The 27,172-nt window shown below is 36.4% G+C and overlaps 1 protein-coding gene across 14 annotated transcripts in view; it reads left to right on the top strand.

Annotated features, from left to right (window-relative positions):
- The window catches only part of LOC106173727 (spectrin beta chain-like), a 56,871-nt gene that overhangs the window by 23,808 nt on the left and 5,891 nt on the right, over nt 1-27,172 (top strand). For 2 of the 14 annotated variants that reach the window (XM_087007161.1, XM_087007167.1), the window contains exons 7-46: nt 5-117; nt 483-670; nt 861-1,043; nt 1,317-1,574; nt 1,748-1,886; nt 2,236-2,401; nt 2,751-2,995; nt 3,384-3,584; nt 4,024-4,140; nt 4,947-4,982; nt 6,625-6,702; nt 7,329-7,493; nt 7,761-7,966; nt 8,479-8,575; nt 8,936-9,064; nt 9,514-9,630; nt 9,835-10,113; nt 10,395-10,484; nt 10,761-10,838; nt 11,364-11,390; nt 12,945-13,120; nt 13,392-13,482; nt 13,749-13,895; nt 14,119-14,382; nt 14,718-15,035; nt 15,248-15,448; nt 15,864-16,072; nt 16,368-16,572; nt 16,805-17,068; nt 17,421-17,776; nt 17,970-18,108; nt 19,077-19,161; nt 19,330-19,421; nt 19,689-19,793; nt 20,041-20,205; nt 21,132-21,263; nt 22,291-22,415; nt 22,776-22,879; nt 24,018-24,071; nt 26,500-26,577. In XM_087007161.1, the coding sequence (XP_086863287.1) occupies nt 5-117; nt 483-670; nt 861-1,043; nt 1,317-1,574; nt 1,748-1,886; nt 2,236-2,401; nt 2,751-2,995; nt 3,384-3,584; nt 4,024-4,140; nt 4,947-4,982; nt 6,625-6,702; nt 7,329-7,493; nt 7,761-7,966; nt 8,479-8,575; nt 8,936-9,064; nt 9,514-9,630; nt 9,835-10,113; nt 10,395-10,484; nt 10,761-10,838; nt 11,364-11,390; nt 12,945-13,120; nt 13,392-13,482; nt 13,749-13,895; nt 14,119-14,382; nt 14,718-15,035; nt 15,248-15,448; nt 15,864-16,072; nt 16,368-16,572; nt 16,805-17,068; nt 17,421-17,776; nt 17,970-18,108; nt 19,077-19,161; nt 19,330-19,421; nt 19,689-19,793; nt 20,041-20,205; nt 21,132-21,263; nt 22,291-22,415; nt 22,776-22,879; nt 24,018-24,071; nt 26,500-26,577 (6,222 nt within the window). The remainder of the gene's footprint in view (nt 1-4; nt 118-482; nt 671-860; nt 1,044-1,316; nt 1,575-1,747; nt 1,887-2,235; nt 2,402-2,750; nt 2,996-3,383; nt 3,585-4,023; nt 4,141-4,946; nt 4,983-6,624; nt 6,703-7,328; nt 7,494-7,760; nt 7,967-8,478; nt 8,576-8,935; nt 9,065-9,513; nt 9,631-9,834; nt 10,114-10,394; nt 10,485-10,760; nt 10,839-11,363; nt 11,391-12,944; nt 13,121-13,391; nt 13,483-13,748; nt 13,896-14,118; nt 14,383-14,717; nt 15,036-15,247; nt 15,449-15,863; nt 16,073-16,367; nt 16,573-16,804; nt 17,069-17,420; nt 17,777-17,969; nt 18,109-19,076; nt 19,162-19,329; nt 19,422-19,688; nt 19,794-20,040; nt 20,206-21,131; nt 21,264-22,290; nt 22,416-22,775; nt 22,880-24,017; nt 24,072-26,499; nt 26,578-27,172) is intronic. The other 12 variants (XM_087007165.1, XM_087007168.1, XM_087007170.1 and 9 more) reach the window with 10 other exon arrangements.

The raw sequence follows: 27,172 nt of genomic DNA on the forward strand, positions 1-27,172 counted from the left end.
TCAGATGTTGCTGTTGAGGTTCCTGATGAGAAGTCCATCATTACCTATGTGGTCACATACTACCACTACTTCTCCAAGATGAAGGCAGAATCTGTGCAGAGCAAGCGTATTGGAAAGGTAGGCCAATTTTCAAAGTATTTTTTAATATGAAAAGATTTCTTGGAATTCTTCAGAGAAAATATCTAGTGCAGTGGTGTAAAGTAGTTTCATGATTGTTAGCCCTCTGGCTGAGGCAATTGACTAATAGATTTTGCATCGGACTTGTAAAAAAAATGGGCTTTTCAATTTCATAATCAGAATAAACTAGTAGGTGTGTTAGTCATTGATTTATATTATTCTCCCATTGTCTGTGCATTTTATCTTTAGACTAGAACTTGTTTGTTTTGGACTAGCTCTTTTATGAGGCATAATCTGTAATTGACACAATAATGTATCTTGAGTTTGCATTTTATGTTAATCAACTCAACATTTTGCTTTACTAGGTCTTGAACAGTGCAATGGAAAATGATAACATGGTCAACGAATACGAAACTTTGACCTCTGACCTCCTGCAGTGGATCGAGCAGACGATCACTTTACTCAATGACCGCCATTTTGAAAACTCACTGCAAGGTGTTCAGCAGCAGCTGGGAGCTTTTAACACCTACAGAACAGTGGAGAAACCACCAAAGTAAGGACACACTCATGAGAAATTAATGAATATGATTTAGAGTTGAGATGATATACTCCCATAACTCATATTCTTTTGGTTTAGAAATTTGTTCAGGATATGCAGAGATTCTGGTTTTAGGCAATGTTTATATAGAATTTAGGTAATACCAAAAAATTGAGGTATAACCATAAAATATTAATTATTTCAGGTTTGTGGAGAAGGGCAATCTGGAGATCCTCTTGTTTACCTTACAAAGTAAAATGAGGGCCAACAACCAGCACCCTTACTTCCCCAAAGAAGGGAAAATGATCTCAGACATCAACAAGGCCTGGGAGAAACTGGAAAAAGCAGAACATGAAAGGGAGCTTGCTCTTAGAGAGGAACTGATCAGGTGGGCAAAATAACTCAGTCATGGAGTTATGTGCTTGCTTATGATACAGAGGCCTGTTCAAAAAAGCCTTTATTTTTTAGGCTGAGCATTGTAGACGACTAACTTAAGTCCACTTTAGGATACTAGTCTAATAATAAATAACTTAGTTGACATACTCAATGCATGGGTTATTGTCACCACCCCAAAGACATTTTTCTGTTACTTTTTGTACACATTGTATATAGGATTCGCAAGACTTTTTAAAATTGATCGAATTATATTTTTGTTCTTCAGACAAGAAAAACTTGAACAACTGGCAGCCAGATTTGACAGGAAAGCTGGTATGAGAGAAACATGGCTGAGTGAGAACCAGCGCCTGGTTTCACAAGATAACTTTGGCTTTGACCTGCCTGCAGTCGAAGCTGCCACCAAGAAACATGAGGCCATAGAAACTGATATCAATGCATATGAAGAAAGAGTCCAGGCAGTTGTTGCAGTTGCATATGAATTGGAACAAGAAAGCTATCATGATATCAGCAGAATCAATGCCAGGTATATTTTGGGTCATAGAAATGATAAATATTGCTTTTATTTGCTTCAAAAACACTAACTTTCAGAATGTTTAAGTAATACACTTACTAATTAGATTGATTGTTTTCAAACTAACCAGTTATATTGCAAAAAAGTATTTGCACCCTGACATTTCTCCCCTCTCCCTGTTGTAGGAAAGATAATGTTCTTCGCCTGTGGAACTACCTGCTCGAGTTGTTGCGTGCACGCCGCATGCGACTGGAACTGTCGCTATCCCTGCAGAAGGTCTTCCAGGAGATGATGTACATACTGGACTGGATGGAAGAGATCAAGGTAAGTGGGGGTTCTGTGATGCATTGAGCTTTTTAATGTGATAAAATCCATATATTTAGATTACTGACTATTGCATCCAAATTATGTGAGAATATTGATTAGAACACTGCTAAAATTATCAAAGCAGTGATGCCCATCATTTAGTGACTTTTATGAAAATTGGATGCAACAGATACATCCTATTATCATCTTTTATCTTAATTCTCTATTTTATATGTTTATTTTGTGTTTTCAAGGAAATTAAAATATGAAGAAATTAAATCCAAACCCATATTTGCACATGTGTGTTTATGTACATACACATATGTATTTTTTTACCCAAGTGTGTAATACGTATGTACTTTGCCAGGCACGTCTGCTGTCAGAAGATTATGGTAAACATCTGATGGGGGTGGAGGACCTGCTGCAGAAACACATGCTGCTGGAGGCAGATATCAATGTTGTTGGAGAGAGAGTAAAGAACGTGAACTCACAAGCCGAGAAATTTGTTGAAGGAGAGTTTGCAGAAGTTGGAGGTTGGTGGCAGTCTTTATTCAAGATATAAAGATTAATCATTCAGTCTAGTCGTCAGTCACTTGCGGAAACAATGAACAGTTTTTGCAGAAAATTAAAAAAGAGAAAATATTTTCAAATTTACTAATCAATTTAGACATGCACACATGTAAAGGTTGTTTAGACAACTATTATCTCTTATATCTCATCTTCAGACACCTTGGTTTCTTCTAGAGTGAACAGGAGGCAAAGAAGATATAGGCATAAATACTTTTTAATAGAAAAAAGTGTTTTGGGGAAGAAAGGCAATTTATGTGGTGCATTCCTTCCCTCACAGGATGAAAGTTTACATGTTGATAATTCTGTTGCCAGGTTACAAACCATGTGACCCTCAGATAGTACAAGAGCGTATGGACAGTCTGGATGCTGCATATGAAGAACTCCAGCAGCTGGCCGCAGACCGCCGTGCCAGGCTGGAGGAATCCCGCAAACTGTGGCAGTTCTACTGGGACATGGCTGACGAGGAGGGCTGGATCAAGGAGAAGGAGCAGCTCATGTCCAGTCCAGATCTTGGCCACGACTTGACCAGTGTCCATCTGCTGCTGAACAAACATAAGGTATGTGGAAAGAAAACTCGGAATGACATTAGTGGTGTGTTTCAGTTACCAGGGAGAGCAGAGTAGCATAACAAATTGTTGGAATCTTAATTTAAAATCAATATTATGCAACAACAGTTGAGACAGCAAGATAAAGAGCACATTGGGGCCTGTACACCCCAATGCAAGGAGGTAATTTAAATGATTTCATAATTGGTTCCTTTTTTATCTAAATTCTGATTAAGCTAAATATCTAAGAAATTATTACCAATTAAGTACAAACAGTAAACAGTCAAAGAAATCTTTTAAAAAATAGTAACTTTTCTTAGGCATTTTGTATACCAGTGTGAGTCTAAGAGCATTATTTGTTAAACCTCTGTACATAACACAGTCATTCTTTTGTTTTTAGTCTTTGGAAGATGAGATGACAGCCCGTCACTCCCACCTGCAGTCTGTCATCCAGGTAGGCAATGACTTGATCCAAGCTGGCAACTTTGGTGCAGACAAGATCCAGTCCAGAATTGACGAAATCAACCAGCAGTGGGACAACCTCATTGATCTGGCTGGATATCGCAAGAAGAGGCTGTTGGAGGCTGTAGACTATTACCAGGTAAGTCTTGGGGTCTTCTCATGACTTTAATACTAATACTTATGTAATATTTCTAGATTTTATTTTTGGAGTGGACTTCTGCTGATAACTCCTTGCTCGCTTGATCTAGTAGATGTTGACAAATATTGTCAGATTGGAAATAGTTTTTAAAGAAATGTATATGTATCATAATTTAACCTCCGGTCACTCTATGGGAAACACAGGCCCCTTAATGTACAATGAAATGGCTTCAGACTTTATATCACTGTGCATTAAGGCCCTTTGGGAATTAAGAAGTAAGGCTTTTTCTTTTCCTCTTTTAAATCAGTAGGAAAAGCATGGAGATAAAGTGAGGATGGATCAAATGGATATCTTTAAGTGATGCCTTATTTATAATTCTTTGGCTTCCACTGTCTTATACTCTCCCTCATGAATGATCCATTCATGCTTTGTCTTTCAGTTCTTCGCCGATGCTGATGATGTAGATACCTGGATGTTGGACACTCTGCGTCTTGTGTCCAGTGAGGACGTAGGAAGGGATGAGGCCAGTGTCCAGTCACTCATTAAGAAACATAAGGTAAGGTAGAATGACCATCGTCCACTAGGTGAATGGACAAAAATGAGTGGTTATAATGTATTTGTTGTATACTATTACCTCTGTTTATGTTAAATTGGGAATGTTGACACAGAAGATATAGTGCAGATCAGTTATGGATTACTAATGGCATGAAGTCTCAGTTTTCTACTTGTTAAATAAACTTTGCAGAAAAAGTTCACAATTTTTATGTTGGTACTAATTGTTTGAAAAAAATCTATATCATGTACATTGTTTCAACTTCAATATTTATTCATCTTATTTGATCTTTGTTCTCTTTTGGACCTGGCACCTGCAGTATAATAGTTTCTATATATAGTTATGGATTTCTGTTGGTGTTGGGTAGATAGTATTGAGGACTGGTGCATTTATATATTTACATATATAGTTTTAGTATTGTTTGCCTGGTTATGGAATGATACTTATTAGGTAGAGAAGAGTTAGTATAATCCATTGTGAAGATTTGTTGATTTGTATGGAAGCACCACCTTTCTTCCTAGGCAGAGTGGCTGCCCTGTCCTCACAGACTGACTCAGACTGACCCAATCTTAGATATCTAGTCCTACTAACACACTATTTGATAGATCTTCTACATCTGAAACGGTTCTCTTGTGTCCAACCCTCCATGCACCTTCTCTCTTAATTTCCAACATCTTTTCAAACTCTAACCACTCTACAGTAGGTATAATAGGCACCAGATCCCTCCCTACTCCACCAATACTACCACTACTACTACTACTATTGTTACTACTACTAAATGCATGATATCACTACTCTGTTCATTGTAGGAGATTATGGATGAGATTGAGAGGCAACGGCCAACAGTGAGTGCATGCAACTGTTCAGTGCAACACTGCTTTGGTTGCAGAGCTATGAGTGGCCATTATTTTGTGTTTGTTTCTGATCTGTCTTTTTATTCTAACAGATTAAACCTTAGTGGTAACTGTGCACAGACAATGGGAGAGATTTTTAAGATAAATGTTTACATTGTCAAACCTCAAAAAATCTCATTTTTTTAAAAAAAATGTATTAAAAAGAATTTACCAATTTCTGTTTATAAACTCTACCCACGTGAACTTGACATTCACTTGTATTTGGGGATTGTTAACTGTTTAATTTACATTTAACAACCCAAGTTATTTGAGAAAATAAAAAATAAATTTCATCAGTTGGATAGTAATAGTAATGATGAAGGTTTGGGGATATTATTTGGTTGAATGAAATATTTACATAATAATAATCATGATGGTGAGGAGGGGAGTTATGATTTTACTATTGGGAGGGTGTTGATCTCTCCCATGTCTGCTGTCAGTACCCATGTCAGTATTTTACCCTTGTTTGCATCCAACTGTTAGTTGTTTTTATAGTTTTTGGAGACACAGAAGCAGTCTGTCCAAATGGGGAATGTGACAGAAACATAGCCTTGTTTTTTCCCCTTTGTCAACATTAATCCATTCTTCCATTTTTGCAGTGAACCATTTCAATAATAACATACCAGTTGGCTTTCTTTGTACTTTTTGTTTGACTTTATGTTCACATTGTTACAATCCTTGTGTGTCCAGCCAGCTACAGTTAGCCAGCACTTCACAGCCAGATTTGACCTAGAAGGCAGGTGGTCAGTGTGACAACTGACCGCTCAAACTGACCATTGCTAGGGCAGCATAGATGGACTAATCTCCCTTGTAGACCTTTGCAAGCCCTAGTTGACTTTTTGTCCATGTTTTGTTAGCATTGCTACTCTACCAGTGTATTAAGTCACCACAGAGCACCCCCCACCCACCAGCCTAGGACCCACTGGTGCTGGGGAAGTCATAAACCATGGCCGCAACCTATTAATTAAGTGATTATAATTTAGGCTGCATACTACCAGATGTTATACATTATTATTAGTATTATCATATGTACGCACAGCTTTTGTTGTTAAAGGTGTAGGGGGTGAATTAATGTCATGATATCATTTACCCCAAGCAGGATATTTTCCAAGGTCACTGTTTTCAATTATCCATTCAAAAATGTGTGACTTGACATAATTTCCTGGTATTTTATTATTATTTATCCCCTAAACCATAATATATAATATAATCTATCATAATTCTAAACTTCCCTGCTTAATGTAATTTTTTTTACAGCCGTTAAAATGAAATCATTTAAAAGATTACATATTTAATTCCCCCCCCCCCCCCCAGCTTAATCTCAATACTACAGTTAAGGAATTCACCCCCTATGCCTTTACGCATGATTTGTTTCAATCTTCTTTTCTAAAGCAAGTTAGTATTTGATACATAGGTTTTTAATCCAAATGGTTACATATCTTGAATGTTGTAATGGGATTTGATAAGTTAATGTAGCATATCTGACTATATGAATATATTAAAAGGCTTTGCCCTTGTTAATGTGTAGTTTGAGCAAAAAATGTAGCCATTTTGAGCTTGGATTAAACTTACTGGTATTTTGTTGATATTTTAGGATGTGACAGATGAATTGAAGAACTATCAGAGTGTCATCACAGCACTGCATGAACAAGCTGGCAGTTTGGGAGAACAGGTAAGATATGGAGGCTGTTGGAAAGGAAATATGGAGGTAAAATGTCTCTTATAATTGATAGATTGCAATGGCATCCTTTGATAAATAGAAAATGCCCTTTTGAAACATTTTTAGATGTGCACTGGCAGTCTGCACCTTAAGCTTTTCAACCAGCTGGTAGCTCTGACTAGACTTTAGAAGAATACACCAGTGTTAATCAATGTGAAGCCTTAGACTAGTGACTTATGCCACAGACTGCTAAATATTCCTATTTCAGAATAACATGTAAACTCAGGTGCAGACTAAACACAATTTCAATAATTGGATTATTGACAGACTTTAAAGCAGATTCAGTGTAGGCAGCATAGCTATTTTCAGAGCAAAGTTTACATAGATATTCCTGGAAGAAGGGTCCAATTTCAAAATGGGAGACGTAAAAAAATAAAATTCACAACATAGAGCAATCTTTATATTTTCCACTAGAATTATCTACTTTCACATTCTCCTGTTCAGTATAACTGTTATATCTTAGATGTGTGGTTGTCTGCACTGCCAATTTATTTATCACTAGGCCTAGATTATTTCTCTTGCCCAATTTTTTACATTTTCAAAAATATTTTTATTTATTTGTATAAATTTATTTGTAGGACCGAGACTCCCCCGAGGTCCAGGGAAGACTGGGCAGTATTGACCGTCGTTACCAAGAACTTGTGGAGCTGGCCAAGCTGAGAAAACAACGCCTGCTGGACGCACTGGCACTGTACACCCTGTTCAATGACGCTGACAGTGTGGAGGCCTGGATTGAAGAGAAGGTAAAAAGTTATCACTGGATATTCAAACCCAGTTAGTTATGAATAATGGTTGACAGTTTACTACATTGTTGGTAACTTGGCATTCCTGGAGTCTGCATTTTCACGTGTGTAGTGGAAATGGATTGTAAGATATTGTTGATTTTATAGAGTAAAATTGTTATGTAATGTGTGAAATCTTTTTCAGAGGCAGTCATTATCAAAGATATATATATGACATAATAGTGATGTCCTTTAACCTAAAAGAATCTAATATTTTGTATTTGATAGGAGAAATTCCTGGCCAAGATGGTGCCTGCCAGTGATGACATTGAAGATGTAGAAATCATGAAGCACAGATTCGAGGGCTTTGAGCATGAAGTGAATGCCACAGCATCCAAGGTGGCAGTCGTCAACCAGATCGCCAGACAACTGCTCCATAATGAACATCCCAACTCAGACGAGATTGTGGCCAGACAGAACCAGCTGAACACCAGGTCAGTGAGCTATAGCCTTGCTCTAGGATAACATTTCTCTTAATCAAATAGCTGGATAATTTTAGCCAAATCAAATTTTGAATTTTTCAATGAAAACTTTGGCTGAAAACAGGACATTTTATATACTGAGATATTTTAGATACTCTTTTTGAGTTAGTATTTGCTTAGCGGGCAGTTAAAATTCATTGTGTGATATAAGTACAGTGCAGAAGATAAGGCCTCAAAAAAAGTCTACAGATGAAATGTATTGATAATAGAAAAATGGTCTAGAACAACAACTGATAGTTATTTTGAAAGAACCTATTTTAGTAATTTTATGGTAAGTGTATCAGTCAATTCCATCAAACTTACAGAGTAAGACCAAACCTTGAACAAAAGCTAGCCTGATATTTTGTTGTGTATTGTATTTATGAATATATGAGTATTGAGTTGTGCATTAATGCTTCCCAAAATAACAGTTATTATAAGTATCCTATTTCTATTACTTCTATGCCTTTTACATCATTTACCAGGTGGGCTCGCCTACGTGACATAGTGGATGCTAAGAGAGAGGAGCTCAATACCTCACATGGCATACAGACATTCAAGATTGAAATTGTTGAAACTATTGTAAGTGTAATTGTCCACATTACCAATTTAGTGGTACTTTGCGCAAGCAGTTCTTGTCTAATTTTATAAATACTGCTTACTTCCAGATGTTATGTATATTCTTGTTTGAAGTACATTACGTGTCATATATCGATATTTTTTGATTGTGGCTTTTTAAAAATATATAATTATATGTTATTGAATTGTGTTAAAATATTTGTGTGTGTGTGCAAGGACGTTTGTGTCTGTGTATGTGTGATTAGTTAAAGTACATCATATAGTATCAGACTTGTGAATATTGCAGTGTATGTAAGTCTGAAGTAGTTTAAAGGTGCAGTACATGTCAAGAAGTGCCTGACTTGTTCTGTTCTCTTCCTGTAGTCTTGGATTCGTGACAAGGCCAAGCTGATTGAGTCCACAGATGAACTGGGCAATGACCTGGCTGGAGTGATGGCCTTACAGAGGAGACTCAGTGGCATGGAGAGAGACCTGGCAGCCATACAAGCAAAGGTATAGCACACACACTTGGGTATTCTAAATTCTATATAAAACTTTTTTGCAGTTATTTTACATACATAAAGATATATTGTACTTAAAATTATGTTGACACTGAATTGTGATCTTTGAATTATTCATATACCACGTTTTTATTGTATTTTAGAGAAATTTAACATCATCTGGTGATCAGAATTTCTTTTACATGTTGATATATTGTTTATGAAATTCTATAGACATAAAATTGTGATCTCTGAATTATTCATTTCTTATGTTATTTAACATAGAAGCTTGCAGTACACATCTTTAGAAACATATCTTTTTTTAAGAACAAATATTTATCTTCCAAATGTTGCAACTGTTTCCTAAAAATGTGTTTTGTACTACTATTACGAATAACAAAAAAGTTTATAGTTGATTCAGATATGTCAATTTTATATTGAACCTTATATTGAACCTTGCAGCTTGATTCCTTGCAAACTGAGGCTGAGAAGTTGTGTGAAGAGAAACCAGAGGAGGCAGATGAAATTAAAGAGAAGCTGGGACAGATTCAGGATGTCTGGCAGGAGCTTAAGATTATGGTGAGAGATAGCTGTAGGGTTAAAATTCTTAATGTTCCTTATGTATAATTCAAACAGTTGCAATGTTAGAATCTGTATAAAGGAAATATTTTATGTCATTGAAATGGATTATTGTATACATTTGTCAGAAGTATAGATACACATAATAACGGCTTACAAGTATTGTTTTTATTTATATATTATATATTGATCTATTGCTTTCAGCTTAAAGACCGTGATGAGAAGCTTGGTGAAGCCGGAGAGCTTCAGCGTTTCCTGCAGAACCTTGACCACTTCCAGCAGTGGCTGTCCCACACCCAGGTGACCATCGCCTCTGAGGACATCCCCAACAGTCTGTCCGAGGCCGAGAAACTTTTGAACCAGCATCAACAGATCAAGGAGGAGATCGACCGCTATGCTCCTGACTATGCCCAGATGAAGGAGTATGGTGCCAAAGTGTGTGAGGGCCAAACTGATGACCCACAGTATCTGTTCTTAAGAGAGGTAGGACAATGATTAGAGATGCTTTTGTTTGAGAAGAATGTCAACCAGCATTTAAACCACTATTGCTTTTAAGTGGACTTGAGGATTGTTAGAAGATTGGATTGAAAGTTTTCTGTTATTTCAGCATCATTGTAATCACATGGACTTTTTGGTTGTAAGTTCAGAGTTTTCCCTTTTTTTGTCATATTGCTTGTGAAGACATTTGCCTTAAAGTAAATGAATCAGTTGTGAATAGACAGGTATGTATAAAGACAGAAGCCTGACCTTTCATTGTTTTGTAGCGTCTTAATGCTCTGGATGATGGTTGGGAAGAGCTGCACCAGATGTGGGAGAACAGACAGAACCTGCTGTCACAGAGCCTCAACCTACAGGTATAGAACTGTGTTCTCTACTGGCACTCAGAGCAGATGCATAATCAATTGTTTCAAGCTTTGTAACTTTCTTAGTCTGTGAAAGGTGTTTAAGTACCAAAGAATTGAGGGTACAGATATTTGATGCAGTGTACTCTCGGTAATGTCAGTTAGTCTTTTCTTTACTTGTTGTAAGTTCTTAAATTCAAGTATTTCATTACTTTTATTCAAACATCAACACATCTTAAATGTTATAAGTATAATGTGCATATTTGTTTACAAATGTCACTGTTTTAGGTCTTCTTAAGAGACGCCAAACAGGCAGAAGTCCTGCTGAACCAACAAGAAAATTTCTTGTCCAAGGAGGAAGTCCCAGTAAGTACAATTTTATGGACTTAGAATTTGCACTAGCAGCTATTTAAAAAAGAAAATAGAAAATCACACAGACCAATTCTTTATTTTGTGTGTTACAGCAAACTTTGCACAAACTTTGCATTGTATTTTGTAGATTTTATTTCATTTCTGAAATATCAGTATTTTTGTACTGCAGATTGAAAGGCTTCGGCTGTTATTGATTGAACACATAATTTAAGTTATATTAAGAGTGCATTTGCTTTCTTGCAATGGAAATAGAAATGCAAAAGATTTTCTAACAATGTAAAAAGTTTATAAGAGAAGAGAATGAAGGAAAATTATATCAAAAATGGATAAAAGAATGAAAACCTGACAATTAAATCCAGATGTCACATTTACCTGAAGTCTGTTTTGGATTTAAGATCTTTGACAGACTCCTCTATAATAATTATCAAATCTATCAGAGAAATTATGACAAACGAGTGTGTCATTTTTGCCTTGTGTGTTTCTTCTTTCTGTTCACTTCTCCCTATTTTAATCACACAGACTACAATTGGGACACTTGACAAGCAGGTAATGTTCAAAGGCATTAACCAGGCAATGCCTGCTGCATGTCCACCTTGTGTTATCTTGTACCTCTATTTTGTTAGCAGTATTATCATTATCATAGCTTTTTGTTGTGATTTTTTATACAATGCATGATGCCATTGATCTGACCTATAAGATGTTGAATTATTAAAAAAAAACTTCATAGTTGCTTCCTGTACCCTTCAAAAAGATCAGACCTGTGCTTTAAGCAACTTAACCAGTGATTGAAATCCTCTTGTAAATGTATAGGCTTGTTAACTTGCAGTCAAGTACAACCTTCTAGTCACTGAAAATGCAAGTGAAAAACAAGACATGAAGTATCTTTTAAATTTTCAATTATTTATTTATCTATTTATAGTCTTTATTAACTCCTAACTATGTGATAAATGTGAACAGATGTTTAAGAATTCAACTGATAATTGATAGTGTATTGGAAGTCTTAAAATCCTTGATCAGTTGATTGATCCATTGCCTGAATATGGTTGTGTAGTGTTGTTGTAATAACTATCTGTATTATTGTTCAGTGACATTCTAATGTGAATGGATACCTGTATTAGTGTTATGACAGTTACTGTAACAAAATAGAATGTCTGTGGTTTGGAGTATTATTGTCCTTTTAAAAAATGTTTCATTTCAACATTTACCCTTCTCCCTTGTCACTACATTCTATTTAAAAGGAAAAGAAAAAAGGTCTTACAATTGTGGTTGATATGCATGTCCCCCTTCTCTCCCCTCTTTAAAGTCATCAAGTAAAAAACCTCTAAAATAACTCTGGCTTTTTTATTTGAGTTTTACACAGTACATGATCATGCGATAGAATTCCCCATATCTGTTGAAAACATAAAAATCAGATACCCAATGCTTATAAACAGTGAAGTAGTGCATTCCCTGCTGTAGTGCAATAAGAGTGTTTGGCGTGTGTCAACTCACATATGGCATGAATGTTGTGACTTTGCCTGCTTAAGTAGGCAGTTTCCTCATCTTTATTTAGGGATGATTTACTAACCACACAGTTAGAGCACACTTTATTGTACATTTTAAGAAAAATATGGTTTCAGTTGTTGACAAGGAAAAGATGTTTCACTAGAAGTAGGCTTTTATATCATCATCATAATGCATGTGTTGCATGTTATACAAGGGAGGGTGGGTGGGTGGGTAAAAAGAACAAAACTTGAAGGAAAGGTCTCGAGGGAGTTTCGAGCAACTAAAATAATTGCAGGACTGGAAATTAGAGCTGAAGGAAAGGTATCTTCTGCAGTTATGAGTTTTGAGTTTATCTACTTTATTTTTCATTTTAGAAAATCATTGTCATAATAGGTGATAAATAAGGATTATAAAAACATGTATTTAACAGTTGGGATATACCTGTTTAATTTAGCAGTTGATGAAAGATCCAACAAAATATAATAAAAGGTAGGTATAAGTTTAGATTTTCAATGATAAAACTCGACATGAACACATTCAGGCTGCAGTTCATCTTAAAATATATTCTGTGTTGTGATATCGTCTCATTGTTTGACTTCATTTACTCAACTATAGACATCATTGGAAGCAGCAGAGAACCTGATCAAACAGCATGAAGCCTTCATCACCACCATGGATGCCAATGATGAGAAGATCAACCTGGTCCTGCAGTTTGCTGAGAGGCTGGTGGATGATGAGAACCACTATGCAGCAGACAAGATATCTAAGAAGGCAGAGAATATTGATGAAAGGTGGGCATCACAGTGTGTGTGCGTTTGTGTGTGTTTCTTTGTGTGCGCACAGCTGATAATATAACCAAGAGGACAGAGAACACTGATTTGATAGTGGTACTAGGGTGTGTATGAGTGGGTGTTTGAATGTGAGTTTGTGTGTATGATTGCATTTGTGCTTGTGATAGGCATACTATTGCTGTTTTGTGTGAAATATTGTCGAAGGGGGTTTCATTGATAACATTTCTTATTATAAAATCTTTTTACCAGCAATATGTTTTGTCCACTTCAGACGCAATGCCAATCGTCAGCGTGCATATGAAGGTCTGGAGAGACTGAAGGACTCACTTCAACTACAGCAGTTCCTGCAGGACTGTGATGAGGTAAGCCACTTCATATCAGTTCTGTGTCCTGGGGCCTGCTGCATTACAGCACTAAAGATTGAAAGTTGGTCTTATATTTAAGACGTTTTTGATTCTGGATAGTAATGACTCATCTAAAAACCTTACTTTAGTAGTATTTTTTAGTGTTGAAGACTGATACAGCAACCACCTCTGTTAGGGAGGCAAACCATCTGTGATAAGGAAGTAGTGAACTTAACTGAATCTTACCAGCTGAATAGTATAGTTTTAATGTATATTTGTTTCAGCTTGGAGAGTGGCTTGAGGAGAAGATGATTGCAGCACAGGATGAGACCTACCGTGATGCCAAGAACATTCACAGCAAATACATGAGGCATCAGGCCTTTGAAGCAGAGATTGCTGCCAACAAGGATAGGCTTCACAAATTACAACAGGTAGAATACTTCTTCCATTTTCTTTCTGGGCAGCATAACTTTATACTCCTTTAGTGTGCAGATATGCATGCTTGTTCTGGAGCATTATGTACATACCTTTTGTTACCTGAAATTTATATAATTATAAAATAAAGCAAACATTTAAATGACATAAGCCTTAGTAGTTATTATAAGTCTAAAATATATATTAGGGCTATGATTAACTCTGATTTGTCCCTGTTAGGCTGGCGGTGAGCTAATCAGAGACAAGCCAGACACTGCAGAGCAGATAGAGCCTCGTCTCCAGAGCTTGGCTGCTCAGTGGGAAGAACTGGAGAAGACCACACAGGAGAAAGGAGAGAAACTTTTCGACGCCAACCGCCAAGTCCTGTATGAACAGAGCTGCGATGATATTGATGGCTACCTCAATACCCTGGAGTCTCAGATCATCACGGCCGATTTCGGGCAAGATCTAACCACGGTTAACTTGCTGATGCAGAAGCAAAATGTAAGTGACGCTGAACTTATATTGGTAGTTTAGAAATTTAGTGTTCATTGGGATCCAAAGATGTTATAAAATTTATGATCTGCAAGTTGTGAAATGATTTTCAAGGAGTTACTAAAATGCCAGTGCACACATCATTTGTATACACATTATGTACTTCTTATCATCTCTTTCTTTCTTAACAGTGTTTGAAAAAGAAAACTTTTCATTGAATGTGATTGATTTCCTTCGAGGTTCCTAAGAAATATGAGAAAAAAGTGTTAAGCTTATCAGTTTTTTCAATAATTTAATTAAAATAGCGCACCTATAAAGTTTGTTATAAATCTTTACTTTATCAGCTGCTAGAAGGTCAAATGAAAATCAAGGAAGAACAGATGTCAGAGCTGGACAAACAAGCAGAGATCCTGAGAAGTAAAGATCCAGCAAAAGTGGAAGAGATTGAGATGAAGAAAGCCCTCGTTCAAGAGCGTTTTGTACAGCTGCAGGCTCCACTGCTGGAGAGGCGATCTCAGCTGGAGAAACAGAAGGCAGTACATCAGTTCCTGCGTGACGTCGAGGACGAAATGTTGTGGATAGACGAACGCATGCCACTGGCAACATCAGAAAACTATGGCAACAGCTTGCTCAGTGTACAGACACTGATGAAGAAAAATCAGGTATGAAGTCATTCTTATATCCATTATGAACAACATTGTTCAAAGTATACTAAATATGAAAAGCGGTAAAAAATAAGAAATGAAAATTTTCTATCAAATGCTATGAAATATAATAATGTTGACTGAATAAACTATCATTATAACTATCTAGTACACACTAAGTCTACTGCTACTTCTAATTCTGTCATGTCTACTACTATTTCTACTTACAGACTCTGAGATCAGACCTAGAGCGTCATGAGCACACAATCAACGCAGTTTGTGACGCTGGCCAGGAGATGATCAATGAAGGACACCCACAATCAGAACTCTTCCAAGAAAAGATTGATATGCTGTTACGACGCTGGGGAGAGCTGAAGGAAGCTGTAGATGAGAGGCAAAACAGGCTACTTCTGTCACAGGTTGCACAGCAGGTAGGCTTTTAATGTTATGAATGTCATGACTAGAAAAGGATGGGTATTTTTCTTGGCTTTGTTACAGTATAATGTTGCAAAGATGGGTAAACAAGACGCAAAATTTGATGTGTCTATGTTGTAAAACATGTTCTGTGTGACATATTTATGTGGAGATAGTATCTAGTATAGTATCAGTGCAGTGATGAAAAAAATTATTTCCTGGAGGACCTCCTCAAATGGGTTTAAGACACAGATTGACTTTTTTGTTGTCTGTGGCCTTTCAGGTACTTTTCACTTTGTATTATACAGCAGTAATTGTATAAATATACACCTTGTTACAGTTACTGAATGTGAGTATCATTACTTTAAAAGAATGGAGGTTTTTGGTCACTTACACAGCTATGAGCTCACCAGTCTTCCTATCTATTTACAGTACTACTTCGATGCTGCAGAGGCTGAGGCCTGGATGGGAGAGCAGGAGCTGTACATGATGTCTGAGGACCGTGCCAAGGATGAGGTGGGGGCCCAGAACATGATGAAGAAACACCAGCACACTGAGCATGTTGTAGAGGACTATGCTGAGACTGTCAGGCAGCTTGGGGAGAGAGCCAGGAATCTCATGGATGAGAATCATCCAGAGTGGTACGTACCTACTACATGAGGCATCATGCATATGTTAATAATGATGATAATAATAGACATTAAGATAATGAAAAAAGAGTAATAAAATATAACAGATAATAGTGACAGTAATTATAATTGTTATCATAATTATGGCATAATTAGTGATATTAATTTCTTGCTATTAGAGCATTTGTATTGTATAATATCATTGTACAAAAGAATATTAAAACAATATTGAAAGGTTATAGATGAAGTTATATATAGTTTAAGTGAGGTGGATTTTTAAAGGTGTGTTCTTGTTGTCTCTGTATAGTGACCAGATAGCCCGCCGCCAGGCCCAGGTGGACAAACTGTATGCTGGACTGAAGGACCTTGCCCAGGAGAGGAGAGGCAAGCTGGACGAGTGCCTGAAACTGTACATGTTGAATAGAGAAGTAGATGATCTAGAGCAGTGGATAGAGGAGAGGAGAGTGGTCGCTGGGTCGCATGAACTTGGACAGGATTACGAACACGTCACTGTAAGTGGCTGCCATGGTTTACCAGACATGATTTGTGTTGGATTGGTACAAATTTGCAGTTAAGATATCAGGATAGAACATGCTTTGGCAAGATAACATACATGTCGCAATAAGCTTCTGGCTGGGTATACTAGGCAGAATGTTTTCATTTGTGTTAAGTGAAAGAGTAGCTACTGTTTTTCTTTCTACTGCTTTTAATATTAACTGTTTTGATTTCTCCCACATCTTACAGATGTTACGTGACCGGTTCAAGGAGTTTGCCAGAGACACCCAGAGCATTGGTGAGGAACGCGTGGCCGCAGCCAATGACATGGCAGACAAACTGATAGCCCTTGGCCACTCTGACGCTGCTACAATAGCTGAGTGGAAGGATGGCCTGAACGAGGCTTGGGCAGATCTTCTGGAGCTCATTGACACCAGGACACAGATGTTACAGGCTTCTTGGGAGCTGTGGAAGTTCTTCAATGACTGCAAGGAAACCTTGGAGAGAATCTATGTAAGTGAAGAAATGTTATGAGACATATCAGCTGAAATGATTTATACATTGAAATCTTAATCCAGTTCTGGACTTCTTTCTGTAAGGTAGATGACTAATTCTATTTGACAGACATTGTAAGTCCAGAAATAAATAACTATAATATTTGCTTTCTCTCCTATATATTCTATATACTTGTATGCTAGTTTAGATGAGGATTTCCTTAATATACAAATTAACACCAATGATTGCTTGCTGACCAAAATATTTGCCAAGTTACTGGTATTGCAAAGAACTTTTGTGGACATAAACTTGTCAAATTACTAGAATTACAAGGGATAGTTGTTGACTTTTATATTTTCCAACCTTTTAGGAGAAACAGAACTCTATCCCAGACGAGTTGGGTCGTGATGCCCAGAGTGTGGCTGCCCTGCAGAGAAAGCATGCCAACTTTGAGCATGACCTCATCACCCTGGGGACACAGGTGCAACAAGTGCAGGAGGAGGCAGCAAGGCTGTTTGCCGCCTACGCAGGGGACAGGGCCAGAGAGATCCAAGACCGCGAGGCAGAGGTGGTGAACGCCTGGAGGAATCTACAGGTGATGGTGGAGGCACGCAAGAATAAGTTGATTGATATCAGTGATCTGTTCCGCTTCTTTAACATGGTCCGCGATCTCATGTTGTGGATGGATGACATTAACAGACAGATGAATACACAGGAGAAACCAAGGTATGTTGGGGTTTATAACAGTATTTGGCACAAAATGAATTATAATATATAAGTTAGCAGCAGTTGTGTAAAGAGTAAAGTTGAGATGGATGAATTGTTTAGAATTAGTTTAAATATAAAGGAAAGTGATTATTATGTTCTTCTTTAAAATTATTGATTGTTTGATTAAAATCATTATTTATTTAACCCGTAGGGATGTGTCAGGAGTGGAACTGTTGATGAACAATCACCAGAGTCTAAAAGCTGAAGTAGATGCCAGGGATGAGAACTTCACCATCTGTGTCAACCTGGGCAAAGATCTGCTGGCCAGGAGACATTTTAGATCAGAAGAGGTAGGAGAAATAGTTTCTTTAATCTCAGTTTAACCCAATACACATTGACAGCTCTATAATAAAAATGAGAAACTAAACAAAATGAAAAAAAATGTCTAGTTTAGTATGTACAAAAGGTACAAGAACTCGATAAAAAAACACCTCACTGCTGGGTCGCTTTCAACAACAACACTAAACTTGAACAGAAATCATGAAAAAATTCTTAACAGAGCGAGGGTCGGTTGTTTATTTAGAGCAGAATTGTTTAGGCATAACTGGACTACTATTGATACACCACACTGCACCTGTGGTGCCCTTGAAACCCCTCTTCACTTTTTCTTCAGATGCCCTTTACTCAATTCAAAGTACCCTCCCCTTTACCAAAAAATAAATGAAACTCTACATGCAAGCAAGACCTCTTTCAAAACACAAAAAGAAAAGCTGTCGTTATTTCTCTACGGTCATAAATCCTTATCACCCACCCAAAATGAAATTATCTTCGACACTGTTGCAAATTTTCTTCTCGTAAACTTTGTTATCACTTAATAGGTATTATCTCTTTTCCTCTTCTTTCTTTCTGTACTTAACTTGTGCTCCTGATATATATGAAGTTTTACATTTACTCTGTTGTATATATGTATATACCTATCCATTTGTTTTATTTACTTATTTAATTTAATTTTGTGGAGAGCATATAATGCTTCCAGCGCCTTGCCTCCACTTCATTCTTTTGAATAAACGTTGTTTATGTACAAAAGGTAGAATGACTTGTTGCCAAAAACAAGATCTTTTGCATATAATACTTTGAAATGACATTAATACTACAGGTAACAATATGATATTCCCATGTTAAGGGTAACTGCTGATAAAAAATTTAGCATACCTTATTGAGTAAATTTTAGCTATACTTTGTTCACTTCTCTTGGGATTGGAAAAGTATTCTCATTATTTTGCTTAAATATTAAACCATTTTGTTCTTTTTTTGCAAGGTGCGTGACAAACTTATCCAGCTGACCACACAGAGAGGCATGATGATGGAGAAGTGGGAGGAGAGATGGGAATACCTACAACTTAGTAAGTGAATAATTCTACTTGATTATACTCATTTTTATTTCATAGTTAAGACACAAGTAAGCCATTTTCACATGGATATTTTGCATAATGGATTGTATACAATTTCAATTTCTGGAAAGATTTACATTGTATTTAAACTATTACTTACTGAACTGTGTCCTATTTCAGTCCTTGAGGTGTACCAGTTTGCCAGAGATGCTGCTGTGGCTGAGGCCTGGCTTGTTGCTCAAGAGCCATATCTACAGACTACAGACCTTGGTGTAAGTATTTCTCACATACCATGTATTTGCAGAGTGCTGCTGAACTGTGGTTACAGGGGAATGAGAAAAACTATTATATTTAAGGGATATACTGCTTTTATTAAAATGTCAGCAACAAATTATGAAGATGATGTTGTTCAAATTGTTACTCAGAACAAATGCTGAAGTGATGATAGAAGAAAATACATGTGAATTTTAGAACATAAACTGACCAAATGAAACATTATTCAGAGAACAATGTTCTGAATGGCTGTGTTTCTGTTCCAGAGCACCATAGATGAGGTGGAGAAGTTGATTAAGAAGCACGAAGCCTTTGAGAAATCTGCTGCTGCCCAGGAAGATCGCTTCACAGCACTGGAGAGGCTCACAACAGTACGTCTTGTTTGAATTGTGATATTTGTTTTACATTTGAAGTGGAAATTGCTTTGCTTGTAAATCAGAGAGTGCAGTAGATAAAAAAGGATCATTTTGGTGTGTTTTTGCTTGTCACAGGATGTGCACCTCTGCTTTTTTTTTATTGATACTAGCCATTCTCATGTTGTCAGTCTGCCCCTATCAAGTCTTCAGCACTTGCAATGTTGAGTGTCTTCAGTATGTCTTAATGGCACTTGTTTTCTAGCTCGAGCGCAGGCAGCTTGAGAAGGAGGAAAGAGCCTCTGTGGAGGATGGCGACCAGTCAGTGTCATTAGAAGAACAACTGAGAGCACAGGCTGCAGCTGAATTCACTATCCCTGCAGTCCAGCTCCAAGAACCCTATGAAACCAATCTGGACGAGCCAGATGATGTAATAATCTACTTTCTTTCTAGCTTCAATTGCAGGTGGCGGGGAGATACTAACCAGCCCACTACCTTAACGTCAATATTATCAATGTCAATCTTAATGATAATCCTTAGCACTAATGGCAGAGGGATTACTCTTATATAACACTACTACTACTACTGTCATCAATAGCTGCTTCTAGCCTTTTGTCAATTTCAGAATATTTGCTTTAGTTTCTGTCCAAAAAGTAAGCATTTTAAAAATGTATACCTAAGTTGCTAATGCTGTGTCCTTCTCTCTCTCTCTCTCTCTCTCTCTCTCTCTCTCTCTCTCTCTCTTCAGCTAACTTTTCTTTCTCTAATGACAATGTTAAAAAGTGGCAAATGCCTCCCTGTAGCTTTCCTGGCAGCTGTATTTTCCCTACTCACCTCCTTGTGTGTTACCTCAATGCACCCTCCAAGTCTACTGTTAGATTCCAGAGATTCTAATCCTGTCCTCTATACATTAAATACATTATACATTTATATCCCTCTCTGTTTTTAAAAAAAAGATCAAGACATTTTGTTACAGCTGTCAAACTTTACAATCCATGTATTTAGCTTATCCCTGGCATGGCCCCAGCTTTTTATTTCTCTCCCTGGTTGGATCTTTCAGACAGGCATGCCACCTATAGGGATTGGGAGGGGTGGGCTGAAAATACAGCTTTGTGGTGTGGCTCATCCATTTAATCCATATAAATCTTTTCTCTAAATAACATAAACATAATAGTTTTAAAAGATTATTCATGAAAATGATTATTTGTGGACATTACCATTCTGAAAATATTAATTTTTTTCTTGGTTTCTATAAATTTTATTGATTGACAAGCATGACTATTTCACCTAAAGTGCCCCTTTCTCTGCATGATCAGCATGATTGATATATTCCTCTCTTCCCTGTGTTTCACGTAGCTTGAAAGGCGTCAGGAAGAGGTAGGGGGAGCCACTGAGGCAGAGGCTCCAGCACTACAGCAGCTGGCCAGCAAGTATAAAGACATCTTCCGTGACTTGGATAGTAGTCGCGAATCATTACAAGACAACTCGGTGAATTTCTTTTGCATCATACACAAGGCATATTCACAATTCTTCCTACTTCTTTTCTGTTCAGGGGCATAACTGCCTCTGTTTTTTCATCTGTTTTCAATGTTTCACTGCCTTTATATATTCTACTGTTGATGCTGCTGATGATGGTGGTAGAGGATTGGGAAATGTATTCACTTATATATACCATAACATACTAATGCTTCTATAGCTTTTCTTACTATTACAGGAACTGATTATTTCAATGTATATTGTCACTCAAAATTATTCATAATGCCAAAAATATGCTTTCATTTTTCTTGCTTATTTATTTTTCCATTTATTTATTTATTTAGTTTAAAAATGGGCCAACATTTTTTTGTCTATAAACCATTTTATGTGCCTTATAATGATGTACCTGTATATTCATTGTAATTTTTTTTGTAAGTGCTACAAGGTGTGGCTTTGACTATCTTAAAATATTAGATTATGTTATATTATATATTAATACTTATATATATAATATATTAACATTGTCTTCATTTCTCAGAAAGGTACGACCACCAAATGATTTTAATTTATCAGGGTTTTTTTTAGAATCCCAACAGATTTTTTCTTAAATATGTAGATGAACTTTATATTTCTGTAGGTGACATTAGTAAATAGTAGAATTACATAACAGAATCTTTATTTTAACTACATCTACTTTTTTAATAAAAACTGGTATTGTATTTTAATAACTGGTAGAATTTGGGAGTCGTAGCTGTGTGCTAGACACTGCCTCTTGAATGTCTTGTTATAAGTTTGATATTTTCAATAATTGTGCAATTATCTATAAAATAATAACTTAAAAACAATAAATCTTACATTTATTAAAATTATTTAGATCATTTAATATGTTGTTGACAATACACATTTGTGGACAATATTTTAACAGTATTTGCTAAGATTGTCATAAAGTTGAATTGCTGGCATTTGTTGACATTTGAATGAGAGTTTGTTAACCTTTATATGAAGATTCCTCATTATTGAGTTGTTTTTATCATTACAGTTTGAAATCAAAGAAAGGCAAAGGCGAGAAGAGGAGGAATATCGCCGCCAACATCCTGAAGAAGTACCTCCGGAGAAACCATCAATTCGGCAGAAATATATGGAGGAATTTGCACCTCCTCCAGAGTGAGTCTTTGTTTCGGATCACTGCTAGTGTCTTTTTAAAATGTGTCACCACGTAAAGTCAAGATGTCATTGTCATTATTGAACTTTTTTTTGTATGTTAATTTTTTTAATAAATCTTTTTTTCTTACTATTTATGTTGAAACTCAAATATGCAAACTGTCAACTTTTGAATCAAAGCACTTAATATTCATTGTCACTTTGTGCCAGAGTCACATTTTATTGCTGTTGCATTTTATTGTGTTTAAGACCAGAACCTGAGGTCGAAATTAAAGCTGTTGATATAGATTATCACTGTGTCTCAGAATAGCATCAAATGGTAGTGTCTACTATTATCTTTATTGTAATCATCCTGTGTTATAGACCAGAACCTGAGGTCCAGATTGAGGTTGCGCCAGTTGTAGAGAAAGAACCTGCCTCTGGGGATGCCCAGCCAGTGATCAATGGAGAGAAAGAACCAGAGCCAGGTTGGTCCTTTGTGTGGAGAAGTGTTGTGGTGTTTTAAGTAATGTGCACTAGATATCGATGTCTCACACACTTCACAGTATATTTTAGATTAGAGAGCAAGTTCACAATTTTTTTATCAAGTAGAATAAATGTATACTTGTACTTGTCATGTTGCTATTGTTTGATTTTTTTCTTTTTTACACTTATCCAGTGGTGTTATTTGGATTATTTGGAGATCAACTCAGTGTTGATAGTGTTTATCTTTATTTTATTTCTAATGATCACTTGCCATTGTTTGCCATTATGTATTCATGTACTCAGAATTCAAGCTGCTTTCAAGAATGTGCAATGCATCCTGTCTGCTCTTCTCAGATCTTTCCCCACTCTGCTGAAAGGGGCTTCTGGTCACTGTATACAGTCTACATACAAGTAGCAGATATTATGGTTTAGGTCTTAATAGCTGCATTGAATGTCTTTATGTAGTGACGGAATAGTATACACATATGTATGCTACGCAAATATATTTAGACATCTTGCACTAATAGCATGTCAAATCAAGGTAAGACTGATAAATTATGATTATCTATATGGTGATGTTTCCAATCTTTTCTCAAAATCTGGCATGCATCCTAGGAGCAATTCTGTGCTGAATTTCATTAAATCTTCCACAGTAGCATGTAATCTGTTTAAAAAAACTTATAAAAAAGTGATCTGATATAGACTTTGCATCAAACAGTATTCTATGGATACCTACCCCTCTCTCATTTTACCTACAGATTTTGTGTTAGGACAAAAAATGAGCATTAAAAATTGAGTATAGAATAGCTCCACGGGTACATGCCAGGAATACTAGAGCATCTTCATAGCCTAGTTCCCAGCAGCCAAGTAGTTTCTTGTGAGGAAAATTGTGAGTATAGTGTGAGCATGACCTCCACGAAGCCCTTCAGTTCTGTATCTCTACACACACCTGCCATGGTGGGTGGGTCACAGTTGGTAACCATAGCAATGACCCAGTTCTGTTCATAGCACGGCAACGACCTGCTTTTACTAACTGTGGTTATAGAGACTGCCACCTGTATGAGTATGGTAAATGAATTAACCCAGAACCTGTTAAGTGGCTGTGCAAGCAATGATGAAACACTCTTTGTTACTACATAGGATCCCCTGGCAAGCCTGCAGTGTATATCAAAGGCCTCACAAGAACACCACCAGGTGATAATGATAAAAACACTTCTAGTAGATTTCATTATAATCGATATATCTTAATTTTTGTGACAAAAAACTTTAGTAGAATATCTCTGACGTAGGGAAATGTTCCAACAACTACCTCTCCATACATTGTATGTTATATTTCTGTCATTGAAAACACATTTCATTGAGATTTGTTCTTAATATTTTATTTTAAAAATTAAAAGGGTTTTAAAGAAATCTGCTAGACTGCAAGTGAGAAATGGATTTTCAGAATGCCTTGGTCATGTTTTGATTTTTTTTTTTTTTTTTTTTTTTTTTTTTTTCAAAATGATGTTTGATTTCTTTTATTTTATGCCACTGCATATATTTAATACTGACCCTGTTATTTTGTCACAACTGTTTGAAACTGGACAGTGCATTAATTTGGGATTTATCAGGTTTTTATCTTTTCACTATCTGGGGCTTGTTTTTCCCTTATTAACAGACTTTCTATACTTGTTCCCCCATTCCCTAACCTACTTCTTGTTTTCTTAGTTAATATCATTATACCCTAAATAAAACTGGCTATAAAAAGAACAACATTTCCATTTCTGTGCTCGGGGACAAGGACTTTGACTTGCATTTTGGTTTGGGTAAATCTTTCAGAGTGTCATTAATTATAGATCTGAAGTATTTGATACAATGATATGCATATAGCAAGGTGTGTGTTCATTACCAATATGACAGCTTTTAGTCTACTGGTATGCTGGTGGTTTATATTGATATAGTGATGATGGTTGTACCGATACTGATGATGATGATGATGATGTTGATGATGAATGAGAGTGTATAATGGATCAGTTATGTTAGTATTTTTATTTATTCTGGAGACTGCTTTTGGCCCAAGGCTTAAGCTTATCATCAAAGCATGGGGCATATATATGCCAGATAGCTTTGCAAGGTATGTATCAATACAGCTGCATGGTGGACGCACAAGAAGCATGTTCAGATACACCAACTGTGACTGGGGTTACCATATAGGGGAGATGAAAATATTTTGATATATCAAAGAATTGGCATTCATAAACTGGGAATATGAAAGTAAAGTTTACGTTGATATGCAAAGTTTTCTGAACAAGTTTTTGAAATATGTCCTGAAACTAAAATTTAAAAACAGTAACTCTAAAACCAAATTATCTTGCAAAAGATAAATTGGTGTCAATATACAAAACCGGATGGGAGCTTTTTCCACAGAATCGCAGAATTCTGCATTGTTCAAGTGACTTTAAAGTACATAAAACTCCAAAATTTATTTGGGTTAGGTGTTTGGTCCCATAATAAATGTATTGAGGTTTTTTGTAAAAACTAGGCTCATGTCTGCAGAATGTTCCATAACAGACAATAGTTTTACAGAGCAATCTTGATTAATATAGCGTCCTTGTAGCATATTCACATTTTTGATGCTATGCCTGTACTTACAACAATGATGTTTGACAATCTTCATAAACTTAGTACCATCTTTACATAGTGAGATATTTTAGTAAAATATTTCTTTAGTGGGGAAGGGAAGGGCTTACTCAGTATAGTAAGATGGAAGATCCTTTTTTTCTTGATTAGGGCTAGGCCACAAGTGTATCTGAAAAGCTTTGCATTATGCTTTTTCCTCAGCTTCCTCCTGTCTTTTTTGCTTCTTTTTCTTACCAAGAGCCTGTTGCTGATATGTTGGGGCACTGTCCTAAACTGCCTGTTGACTTCTCTTTGTCTGCATATCACCATGATACATTTGACATCATTTGCTTGGAAAAGACTGACGAAAGTTTCTTCCAAGAAAATTCCAAATTTTGCATAGATAATAACTGCCAACATTTGGTAGTAACTGAACATCACCTTATATTCTTGTATACAATTTGGTTATGGATGTACAGGCACCATGTGAGACAAATAAAAATTTTGGATAAGTTGAACATATTCTACTTGTTTTATGCTAAAATTATGCTAACATTAGAGCTACATTAGGCTGAATGCATTTCAACATTTGGCTGATGGTATGTGGAATTTATGCCAACACATGATGACAGTACACTGAAATTATGCTTTTGTTTTACTGACAAATGGCTGAAATTATACCAAAATTTGTCTGATAATAGTCTCAAGTTATGCCAGCATTTGACTGACAGCAGGTTGAAATTGGACCTATTTTTTGACTTAACAGTGGGCTGAAAAATATGCCAGCAACTGGCTGAAATATATCTGCATTAAAACAAGATACAGACAGCAGCTAAATGTCCTCATGGTGGTATCAACAACCCTTTCTCTGTTTTTTTCTGCTATGTCTTCTACTTGTACTACTACTACTACTAGAACTTTTATTACTACATCTACCATTACCTGTGTCGCTATTTCTTGAGACCTATTTCTTGATCCTTGAGACCTATGTGTTAAATGTTTTCTTGGTGTATTATTGTGATAGAACAACGCCAACAGCTGACTGTTTTGGAAACCACGCCACCAGAGGGCGAGGTGGGCGAACCTTCTAAGGAGGAACAAAGTGAGTGATCATGATTTATACATGTGTATATATATAAATGTATATTATATTATTGTTGTTTTCCCTGGTGATAGAATGTTGTGTTTTGATGTTGTTGACTTGGAAAGGGCACTATGATTTTTATTTATGTAAATAGGTTAAATGATTCTTCTGAGGTTCTGTCAGAGTTAGATGGACATAAAAGTTAAAGATGTTTAAGTTAAAATCACAAAACATTTTTGTGTAGATGTATCTCAAAGTGTAGAAATAACTTTGCTGCAATTGGAAATAGCAAATATTGAGCACTACAATCACTATTGTTTTAAGAAACATTTTGCACAAGCTAAATGTATATAGCTTTCCTTGATCATTAACTGCTACAAGCTCTGCTTCGTATATGAAACGTGGGCTCTGAATGATTAGGAGCATCAGTTGATTACTGAAGCTTGGTTACAAAGTGATAGGGAGCACCAAATATTATATAGCACAAGCGGGTACATGGCAGCTTTAATATATATGGGTATATATTATCAATTGATTTTGAGGAGTTATCCTTAAAGAGATTTGGGGAAAGCTTTGATCCTTGATTACGATCAGAAGTCTAATCAGTGAACTG

The sequence above is a fragment of the Lingula anatina genome, chromosome 2, assembly GCF_051362555.1.
Source record: "Lingula anatina isolate TDL-2025a chromosome 2, LinAna3.0, whole genome shotgun sequence".
Classification (NCBI taxonomy): Eukaryota; Metazoa; Brachiopoda; class Lingulata; order Lingulida; family Lingulidae; genus Lingula; species Lingula anatina.